The sequence below is a fragment of the Mytilus trossulus genome, chromosome 6, assembly GCF_036588685.1.
Source record: "Mytilus trossulus isolate FHL-02 chromosome 6, PNRI_Mtr1.1.1.hap1, whole genome shotgun sequence".
NCBI classification, from domain to species: Eukaryota; Metazoa; Mollusca; class Bivalvia; order Mytilida; family Mytilidae; genus Mytilus; species Mytilus trossulus.
Window position 1 is genome coordinate 72,866,454 of NC_086378.1, and position 12,114 is coordinate 72,878,567.

A 12,114-nucleotide genomic window follows, 5' to 3' on the forward strand; every position below is an offset into this window, starting at 1 on the left:
ATTGGCTGAAAGATGGGTTATTCAATGATAGAACATCATCAATATATCGAAAAGTAAAATTAAAGAACTTCTTAAGGTGCTTTTTCTTTTTTGTCTTTTCGAAGGTTCTGAATGATTTCTGCTTCATACGAGAACAAAACCAAATCGGCCATTAGGGTTGCACAATCAGTACCCATTGGAATACCGACTGTCTGTTGAAATATAAATCCTCAAAACTCAACAAATATATTGTCGATAAAAAAGTCTAGCATTTTGATAATATCGTCTTCAGTATATTTTCTGGTAGATTCAATGTGATATTTCACAAAATATTAATTAATGTAACCCAAAACAAGAAATTTGTATCTACGATTCCTATCTTTATAGAAAAAGCTCTTGTTTATGAGATGATGAAGTCAATCCGTCAACTGAGCATTGTGTATAGTGGTGTAAAGCGTAGAAAAATCAAAAGTCTTTATGTTGCTGCAAAATTGCAAAGATTGTGATCAAAGATTAAGCAGTAGATCTTGCCTGCCATGAAATTTATTACACCTTTCATTTGAACTAAAAGAGGACTTACGAATAATACAACTAAAACAGAAGTTCGGATTAAGTTTATTTTCATTATTCAAAATTATCAGAATTAAACTTCTCAATATGTCTTTATGATTCCAACTTTTGACAATATCTCATTTATTAAAATATAAATAGCCAACTTGGGCATAATTAAACCAAACTTTACTGGATTGTGGGGATCAAGCATAGCACTCGCTACTCGTAACGATTTTTCAGTCTACACACCTCCCAGCTGAATTCTCTGTCTCTACAAAAAAAAGAGGCATCTTTATATAGCTTGTTCAAACTTATTTACAAAACTAATAACTTCCGCCAGCTTCATTTATTTTGTTATTCGTGCATACATATTAGGTATCATAGTCAGCACAAAAGTGAACCAGTTACGACTAACTAAGTAGTTGTTTTTATTATTCAAATATTTCCAAACGGTATATATACTTTTTGTCATACGATGCAGAAATTTTCATTTACCAGCAAACCACAGCCACAAAACTGCTTATTATAAAACATTTATGGTTTTGTTACTTGTTTTGTTGAACTCTTATATAAGAAAAATAAAACAGGTTATACACTCCGTGCGTCCGAAGCTTTTTCTTATAACTTGTTTGCAATGAAGATAACATGCTAAGTTGAAAGTTTTGAATATGATCCTTTTGTTCTTGCTTTGGACAATGAAATATGTTTGTATAGATTCTGGTTATTCTGAAAACGTTTGTACAAATCTTTTATTTAATTTGCTGCAAGCGAAGTATGTTCATGACTTACATTACGTATTATGTCTGCAAATTAAAAGTCAGTCTAAACCTGTCTCTTTTGTTAAATTGTACATTTTAACTTGTACCCTTTTTAACCAGTAATATCTTTGTTCAAGGTCGTTTTGTTAATTTCATAATCGAGGAAAAGAGTACTGAATTGTTTTTGCAACAAATGGGATATAGCAAAATTTACATCAAACGACATATACAAATTTGATATCTTTATAAAATCTTGAAGCGAATGACTGTCTAAATCGAAAGTTTCAATCACGCAAGAACAAAATAACCTACTTTTCGATAAATCAATAATTCCAATAGATTTGTGTGTGCAGGCTGTGCTACCAATATATAACTAAACATCATCTTTAATCATGGAAACTGATAATGTGACTCCAAATGATTAACAATAATTTACACATTGCATGCGTCTTGGGCATTTTTCTGGAATTATTTTGGAAAGCAGAAAGCCGAATATTTGACAGCCAAAACTGCCACAGAATGCAAACACTTTGATAAAATTGACACTACTCCCTTCAAACGACTCTAAACAACATTGTCCATATTGGATTCTTGCAGGTGTGTTTTCGAAAATTATTATTTATATAATTTTTTTGGGGGGAGATATACTTCATTATTTTTAAGTTGTAGAAGATTGTGTGTATTTACAAGCGTACGCGTATTTACTATAAATGGACTTAGTCAAGTATCTATACATACTCATGGTGATTGTTGTGTGAACTTGTTACACCACGGAAAACTAAATTCTCTGGAACTGTTGTCGTAAACGTAGCATCAAAAGGGTTTGGATTGGTGTAGTAGCATTCAGAAAGATCCATTTCTACAAATGAAAGAACTTTTTCTAACTTGACTGGTGCTCAATGAATATTTAAAATCAAATTGACAACACTTTTGCAAAGTATGTCGTCGATGTTATGCATATTATATATTTGATATCGGTTTGCTTTTGCAATCGTCCAAAATGTTTATGAGATGTGCGTACTATTTACTCAATTATTTACTACTGATTCAATTCAATTTTCTAACAAACCTTCTTAACAATTAAACAATACCTTGGATTTCGCAACAATGGAATTTGAATTTTCTGTCTTCATGACCATTGTCATGGTAACTCTGTATGCCTGTGATAAATCCATGATTGGCACACTGGTAACTGAAAAACTGGTCGAAGTCGTTGGCGTACGCTGTAAAAAAAAAATATAATTGTTAAGGTGTTTCAATGCAAATATTCAGCTTAATCAATTTTAAACTAATTTCTTGTCTTAAAAAACTTTTGTAAGATACCGAGCTAATAATGTTGTAAGCATTTTGTGAGTTTCGTCTTCTAACACTCATCGGGAGTGCTCCAAAAGAAAAGTCAAAATCAAGTAAGACGTCAAAAGTGCAATAAGTACCCACAATAAAGTAATGTATTTCTTTGAATGTCGAACAGTTCAACGATTATTTTTTAAAAGTTGAAACAGTCACTATACCGTGTGTGTACTCATTTGAATCTATATATCATATTTGTATATGAAATGACCTCTTCCGATCATTTACTTAATATTTTCTGATGTTACGCAAACTGCAGCTACATATATATTATAACTCCTGACGTATTGACGTATTTTATAGTTTTTTGCGACTACACTGTAAAAGGTAAATTACACGAGTTCTTACAAATATTGCCCCATAACCATGTACTATTTTCTTTCACAATTTTAAACATATTATTCTTAATCCGACGTCTTCAATGTAACGACCGATTGCCAGGTACTTTTTCTGAGATATTTTTTTCTTCAAACTGAAGTTAAAACTTACAAGACCAATGACACAAAGTGTGCTGTTTTATTTCCGTTACTCGACACTGGAATGCAAATATACGGTCCTCGTGATGATTGTCGTGTTCACTGTGTATTTCAGAGATAGCTGTTCCGGCTGGACATACAAATTCAAATGGTTTGTCGTACGTATTTGCCCAGTTATAACCATTGGCTGAATGCAGCGTAAATATTATAATAAAAAGAGGAATCAGTATTTCCATTTTACTTCTCAGTGTCATTCTGTAATAGAAACACACAATAAGATGAGTTTTCCTCTTACATATTTACGATCTAGACGATAAGAATATCAAACTAGAGGCTCTTAAGAGCATGTGTCGCTCACCTTAGTATATGTGCGTATTAATCAAAGGACACAGATGGATTCATGACAAAATTGTGTTTTGATGAGGGTGATGTGTTTATAGATCTTACTTTACTGAACATTCTTACTGCTTACAATTATTTCTATCTATGATAAACTTAGCCCAGTAGTTACAGAGGAAAATATTTTGTAAAAATGTACAAAAATTAACAAAGATTATGATTATTTTTTTTAAATTGACTAAAAAGGGCATTTACTTCTTAAGGGGTCAATTGACTATTTTGGTCATGTTGAGTTATTTGTAGGTCTTACTTTTCTGTACATTATTGCTGTTTAAAGTTTATCTATCTACAATAATATTCACCATAATAACCAAAAACTGCAAAATTTTCTTAAAATTACCAATTCAGGGGTAGCAATACAACAATGGGTTGCCTGATTGGTCTGGCAATTTCAGGGCAGAAAGACCATGACATAATGAACATTTTTTTTCGTTAGATTTTCCGAAAATTCCCGGTTTCAAGCGATATGAATAAAAAAACTGCATCTTACCCTATGTACTATGTTTAGCCATGACGAAAATCTTAGTTTTCGAGTGGGTCATCGGACAGATTCTTTTAAGCTAGATACCCTAATGATGGTAGTGGAAAAGTTTGTCTCAGTAGTGTAAGACGAGTAGATTTTTTATGAAAGATAACCCAATTCTACGATTTTTTTTTTAAATGACTAAAAAGGCAATAACTCCTGAAACAGTCAACTGACCACTTTGGTCATTCTTACTTATTTTATAGGTATCACTGAACATTATTGCTGTTTACAGTCATCTCTATTTAAAATAATACTCAATATAATAACCAAAAACCAACAACATTTGCTTGAAATTACCAATTAAGGGGCAGCAACCCTACCACAGGTTGTCCGATTCATCTGAAAATTTCATGGCAGATAGATCTTGACCTGAAAACCTTTTTTTTTATGTTATATTTGTCCTTATTATAAATACTTTGGTTTCAGAGATATAAGCCAAATCTACATTTTGTCCCTTTGTTCTATTTTTAGCCATGGCTGCCACCTTGGTTTGTTAGCCGGGTCATCGGACACATGTTTAAACTAGATACCCCAATGCTGATTGTGGCAAAGTTTGTTTTAATTTGGACCAGTAGTTTCAGAGGAGAATATTTTTGTAAACGTTAACGACGACAGACGGAGGACGACGGACTCCAAGAGTGGAGAAAAGCTCACTTGGCCCTTCAAGCCAGATGATCTACAAACTGCATGAATAAGTGTTTCTAATTGCTGTTTACTTTGATTTGAGATAATTTATTCAACCTTTCAAAAACAATGAAATAAATATATAAAGCACAGCCATTTTTTTTATTACAGTTTAATGACATCTCACCAATCTGATTGTATACCTACCATGTGCTTTGTGTATGATACATTAGCGTTTAAAATCAATAAAAAGGAAGAAAGCCAGTATCGGAGCAGATGTTACTTCTACTTTAGGATAAAAAAATATATTTTGTATGTATGTTACTTAGTCTAAGATATCAGATTTACAATGTTAATAAATCTTTATTATCTTATTTTTGTGTTTCATTTCATTAATCGTTTGGCCTTTTATGATGCTATCAGTTGTCAGGCTCATCGTTTTCCCCACTGATATACCTTTCAACATATCATTCTGATTTTGTATGTAAACACGCATCAAGTAGTTTATAATGGAGAAGACTGAAGGTTGATTTTCCTATTCCCGATTGCGTAAATTTTGATTGAGTCTTTTTTCTTATTTCAAATTGAGCATGCATAACAGGTGATGAATATTCTGTGTATGTTTTACAAAATAATTACTATTTTAAACATATGTAATCCATTGTGATATCTGATTTACCTGGATTAATATAAATACCAAAATAAAGCATCTTTTTCATTGGATATGAATAATAGGTACCAGTAATAAGTTTTAAAGTAAGTAAGAAAATAAGTAACTGTTTTTCGCAAAATATTATATTATAATAATAGAGTGAAATATAAAATCAATAATAAAAAAGCCGATCATTTAGGTGTATATGTCACTTTTTATTTACAAATTGTGCTTTCTCTTACTGAAAGCTTGCAATAGGTAATTAGCAGTTTTTCTCGGGTGTTGATCACATAGTGAAATTCAAACGGTTCATATTTTGATAGTATACTTAAAGTGTCTACTTTTGAGAGATGTTGAAGTCATAAATTGATGTAAAAGTAACAGTTTAAGAAGAAAAAAAAATAGTTTTCCACGCAGTTTTCATTACACACTGTACATAAACGGTAAAATATTAAATATTACAAGTATATTAAGGCATGCTAAAATATATGTAAATATCAATACGGAAAGCTAAGTCACAGGAACCAAGTGATGGTAAGAACTCATTCTATGTTCTTCATTAAATGATGTCCTCTAGGGGAAACGTCCTAAACTATCGTATCATATAACTTGTCCAGGCAAGTCTATCGGCTCTTGACCAACCACCGTTCTGTTCTAGGATAGTGAAGGTAAGGTTTTAGAGATCAGATTGGGGAAGTCAAATTTGCACTTGCAGTCACTTCGATGGCCATTTATTCATTCGTTTGTTGAATGTCTGCTTTGCCTCGCTAACATTTCCGAGCTTTTCATATATGTTGTATCATTAACCTGACAACATAGAAGTTGTGATTTCACACTCTCTCATGGATGGTGGATTCTGAGTGACTTGCGTTATCAGTTTTCGAAGGTCGGTGAATCTCTCTGGAGTCTCAAGCTTCCGCCACCAAACATATGGTCGCCACGTAACAATCAAATGTACAAACAATGGTGTTAAACACTAAATAACATATCCAACAGTATCATCAATGAACAAAAATAAATTTTCATCTATGTGATTAATTAAACAGTACTCACGTTACTCTGTCGATACAAGATAAAGTACAATTTCTGAAAAAATATCTTTTTATCAAATTATTATGTTATTATCTTGAAGTGAACTTCCTGACAAAGTCACGATTGAAAGGGCAAAGTTTATCGTGATATTGTTTATCTTGTTTATCTTTAATAAACTTTTAACAACACAAATATTTAAAAGTGATTTTAGTGCATAAAGGTGAGACATTTTCAGTGGGTTTTGATTTGCATGACGTATGGTCCATGCATAACAGAAGAAGCATTTGATGTTGACGCACCCGGTTTAACTCCGAGCCGTTTGGAAATAATACGTATCCCGCTTTTTGATATCTTAATTAATATGGTAGAATTGGTTTCTCCTTTATGGATCACAGTATTTTAGTATTGCCTCTTGTTGTATCGAGTTATAGTTTAATCTTTAATATTGATTGACAAAAAGTATTTTATGCGAAAGCTAGCTAGAGGTCTAAATGTTCGATATGGTGTTTTTCCGACTTAGTCGGTATAGTTTCGGTTTGTGCCTTTTGAACTTAAGGACGCTTAACTATGGCAACAGAATACGCATGCTCGAAAATCCTTTCTGTGATTGGACAAAATGCTGTCATGGTGGGTGATTTTGTTGTGTTTGAAAAAACGTCCCGAAAATTATATCGTGATGGAAAGCAAGTGAAAAACTATGAGTATTTGAACTAGATCTTACAAAAGATTTATCCTCCAATAGCTCTTTGCATCTATGACAGCTGTTTATTCGTGACAATTATATAATTTTTAATGTAAACTTTGTTGTACGAACGTACATGACTTTTAGAACGCACTTCGCATGTGAGATTTCCGTGGGATTTTGGTGAATGTAAACAGAAAGATACTACTTATACTACCAATAGTTTCTAGCCTTGTTAACCATGAATTAAGTTTAATGTAACAGTTGTAAATGTATATTTGTTTCTTGTTATTTGCACTTTATTTTTTGACAAATAAAATGTTTAGGTGCCATCACAATATTCTTATATATTAATGCCTTAATATGACCAGACTAAGTAAAGAATTTCTTGTAGTTACATTCAGATGGAGATTTTATTAAAAATGTCCTGCATCATTAAGTCATTGTGCTTCTGAAGGTTATCGAAATGATAGTTTTAAACATATACTTAAATTTAAATACGTCGGATATCTTTTTTAAAGATAGTTCTTGTTTTCTATAAAATTTGTAAAATACTTAGTAGTCAATGTTGTGACTTGGATGGAGAGTTGGCTCATTTGCACTCATACCATATCTTCCTTTATATATGAAAGACCTGAACCTATGATCTAAGAAAACGTGATGGTGTCAACTGTCCAATTGTCAACCTCAAATATCTCAGCAGTAATAATTTCCTCTACACCACCGCATGATTACTGCATTTCGTAGTTTAAAAGTTGACTTTTTGTCGTATCTCTCTCTTCAGACTTCATTTACATGGGCTTGTTGAATTTTTTTTTTTGAAAGTTTTAGATACCAGTATATGCGTCTACTTATTGTTATCCTACTTTGATTTGACCACAAGGACTTTGCTGGTGTGTTTGTATATGCGACCTTTTGCATGTCTTTGGTTCTTATAACGTGACTCTGTACTTTAAAAGATACCGTCAGTATGATATTGCTCTATTTTATGTCATTATGATGTATTTCTGTTATGAATTACAAAATACTCTAAACCACAAACGTAAAAATTATTCATTTGCGTAGTGGAATGAACTATTTGTGGATTCTTATAAATTCTATATAACTTTTGGACTATTTTAAATCTCGGTCTATTTCTGAAATTAATTCTTACATGCTTTTAATTTTTAAACTCTGTATGCTAACTTTGCCTATGTGAAATATTGAAAGTGTTTGTATATACTGTAACATTAAACGACAAATATATGTGACGAATAAAATTTTCTGACGTCAGACACGCGAATCAATGAATGCGGTTGTAAATAGATGTTTTTATGTTCTGTTAAATTGTTTCTTTAAAAATTGTTACACGATGATGACTGCTGTATCAATATTTTTACTTTCATTTATCTATTATGTCTGTTTAGTTCACGCATCATTGTAAATATAACGTAATTTGATGAGACTGCCATCAAAGTGAGAGGTTTACGTTTTGAAACCAGGTTTTATCCACCATTTTCTACATTCGAAAATGCCTGTTCATAGTCAGAAATATGACAGTTCTTGTCCATTCGTTTTTGCTGTGTTTTGTTATTTCATTTTACCATTTGATTATGACGACTTACTACTTTGATATTCATCAAACGATTTCCTTCAGTTGTATTGTTATATTTATCAAAAACAAGAAAAGCCAAAACGTATTGAATTCAACCAACTTCTGACGGTGTTTTTTTTTCTAAATTCATTATAATATTTAAAGTTGACACATGATTTTTAAAGATATTTAACTTTGATCTTAGAATTTGAGAATTACAAAAAAGTAAAATCACAAAAATACTGAAATCCAAGGAAAATTCAAAAACTAAAGTCCCCAATCAAATGGCAAAATCAAACGTTCAAACACATCAAACGAATGGATAACAATTGATATATTCCTGACTTGGCACATGCATTTTCTTAGGTAGAACACATCTATAAATGTACAATCAGGTCCCTGTAAATAAAATCATCATAGATACCATGACTAAGTTTTGTATATACGCCAGACGCGCGTTTTGTCTACAAAAGACTCACCAGTGACGCTCGAATCCAAAAAAGTAAAAAAGGCCAAAATAAAATACGAAGTTGAATAGCATTGGGGACCAAAATTCCTAAAGTTTTGCCAAATACAGCTAAGGTAATATGGAGACGTTATATATCATGTCACATGTACAAAGAAAACTACGGTTTCTACACGTTAAATTATCATTGAAACAACACTTTAAGGAGTAGTTAAATGGTTATTACCTGGCAAAACTACTCTTTTTGTCAATTTTTCGCATGCCAGTCTTAAGATTTAACCTTTCATACATGATCGACCAACTTCGTAGAACATATTGTTTTGAATGATTGTTATATTTAGTTTGTCCTGAACATGTATACAATATTTGGCGCGTGGTGCTTATCAACTATTCAGGGACTAATTAATCATTCAAGTTTAACCATTATCTAAATTGTTATTATCATTTAGGGAAAGATATACCAAAGATAATAATTGTAATAATTTTTAATAATCGAATTCACTACGAAATATTTAACAAAAATATAAGAGAAGGAAAGCACATGTGAGAATGAAATACATTTAATATGGTCCTTCTCTTATCTGAGGTAAAACATCAACATCTTACGCGATATTTTCTTGTGATGTTGGTAATGGTTGTATGCTTGACTGCACATTATGAATAGTTTACATGGATTATCAACTACAATTCAATTACTTGGACGAAATATTTTTCTTATTTTTTTTTGTAATTGGACCCTAGGTCGTTAATTTACAATACAATTCTGAACAACAAAATTTGTTTTCCGTAAAATGAGCTCAGATAGTTTGAATTATTTTTCATATTATGTTCGTGTATGTCTGATATAAACAAACCTTAAATAAATTACCAAAGGGTCATCCTTGATTCTCATCAGTGAACTTTTATCAAATTCACTTAGATTATTTATTTAATTGAAACTAAGATGCGGTGTGATTGCCAAAGTTTGTAAGTTTATTTAAGACAAATATTTTGTTACTGACATAGCGTTTATTTGTTAGGTATAAACAGCTGAAAATTATAAATTCCTCCATCAAGTTACTGTGGAAATGTCTTTCATAGGGTCGGAAAGAATCGAATGACAATACTTCAGAATTTCAAAGATCTGTTTAAAAAATAAAATATAAGACTCTTCCCTCCTGTTATAACAAAAAAACATGAGCTATCCTCACCACAAGTATTATCTGTGGAAGCTTTAACAGATTTTAAAAAACATAATGGAGTTACTCGTACTTCGAAAATCAAAGCAAATTTTGTTTAAACAAATGAATGTGACAAGTTCTCGATATCTTGATTTGTTATGTTAGGATGAAATGTTTTTAAACAAAATTTCGGGTCCCCTAATGGAACCAGTTGAAATTCTTAATTAGCTGACCTTTGTTTAATTTAATCAGGGTAACTATGTTAAAGTGCATCTCAAGAAAAAATAATAAAGACTTATACTATCATTTCACTCAACTAATCTCTTGTTTAGTGACAATATTGAATGAATCTTTGGTTTAACAATTAAGTTCAACTTTTTCAAATATTCGGAATTCACCTGAGTATCACTGCGTCTGTTTTGTTTTATATTTCGTTTGTTTTGTTTTGTTTTTTGTTGGTGGGTTGTTTTTTTTTTAGGCGGTTTTTTTTTTCATTTCTATGTCGGTTGAATAATAATTGGTGTTTGTTAATACTGTCTACTAACCTGTTGATACTCAATATATGAAAGCCTATGATGTAAAATAATTGAAACAGTTGAAAAGCTATATGATCGGACGGACATAAAACAAACGCCAAATCTCTTTATATAAGCTCAACCTTGCATAAGAGTTGAAACTTTACTTGCTTCATTATTTCTATATATTTAGGAAATGATAATTAAAGAAAGGTTGTCTATAAATTATTTTAGGATTGAAGGGCTGACTTCTTAGCAGATGAAAGAATATTGGACAATATCCTATTCTATCAAATAATTATAGACGACTGGGCGAGTTGGTTCATCGTTATATAATTTCTGTTTCACAGATGACGACGGATGTGTTCTAATTGTCAGAGCCACGTTCAAATGCATTCCTTTTTACCTCCAATGTCCTTCCCAATTAGACTTATCTCAAGGTTTATAATTATATGAGCTTCACAATGGATGCAATATTTTTACAGGATCTGCGTTCCTTCCTTGAGCGCCTGAGATTAGCTCCGGATTTTATGTTTGGTAAGTGTTGCTCATTCCATGTTTTTTTTGTTTGTGTTATAGCAATGTCAGTTTGTCATTTGCCTATGCGTTAACATATCCCCTCAGTATTTTTCGACTTTTTCTCACATATAAACGTAATCTATCTTGGAAGTTAAACACAACACATCAAGGTAGTTAGCTGAAAGTTTAATCACAAATATACCAAACGACGAGGGAAATTCAAAATGGAAAGTTCCAAATCAAATTGCAAAGTCATGTTCCTGACTTAGCGTCACCCGAGCGTCACCCTTTGTCAAATACGTTTACTTAACTTGTTTCGATTCAATCAATTTAAAACGTTTCAGAAGAAATGCTACGTGAGCCCGTTGTCATACACTGTTACTAAATGGGTTGCCGATATTTATAGTTTTTCAATAAAATGTATTTAAAATTATGAATTAGTTATTATTTTATAACATCAAAAACAGTCTGGCGTAGGTTGTTTTTTAATTGAAAAATACTATCATTTACACGTTTTTAGATGTTATGTCAACGAAGCTCGTTGCCATTCATGCTTATTGTAGCGTTGTTGGTATTTAAAGCTTTTCGATACAATGAATTTAAAATTATAAGATACAGTTTTTTGTATTACACGGAAGACTTTTGGCTAAGGTTTTTTTTTCCTTTTAAATGAATCAACTATCCTTAACCTTTTCTCTTGGGACTAGGTCACATATTATATAATCACGTAAATCACGCACATATAATAAAAAAAATGTGCGTGTTGGTGTTATTCGAGACGACACTTGTATAGATCATTCTTTCTGTGTGTCTCTCTTTTTTTTTAAATCAAAGATGAGGTTTTTTTGCTG

General features: G+C 31.6%; 1 protein-coding gene across 1 annotated transcript; it reads right to left on the bottom strand.

The window, feature by feature from the left end:
- Window positions 1-649: 649 nt before the first annotated feature.
- Window positions 650-3,364, bottom strand: LOC134723733 (hemagglutinin/amebocyte aggregation factor-like). Its single transcript, XM_063587279.1, has 4 exons — window positions 3,129-3,364; window positions 2,381-2,512; window positions 2,028-2,148; window positions 650-802 (listed from the first exon to the last, which is right to left on the bottom strand). Exons 1-4 carry the CDS (start codon window positions 3,349-3,351, stop codon window positions 751-753), a joined length of 528 nt encoding a protein of 175 aa, XP_063443349.1. The 5' UTR covers window positions 3,352-3,364; the 3' UTR covers window positions 650-750.
- Window positions 3,365-12,114: the final 8,750 nt, after the last annotated feature.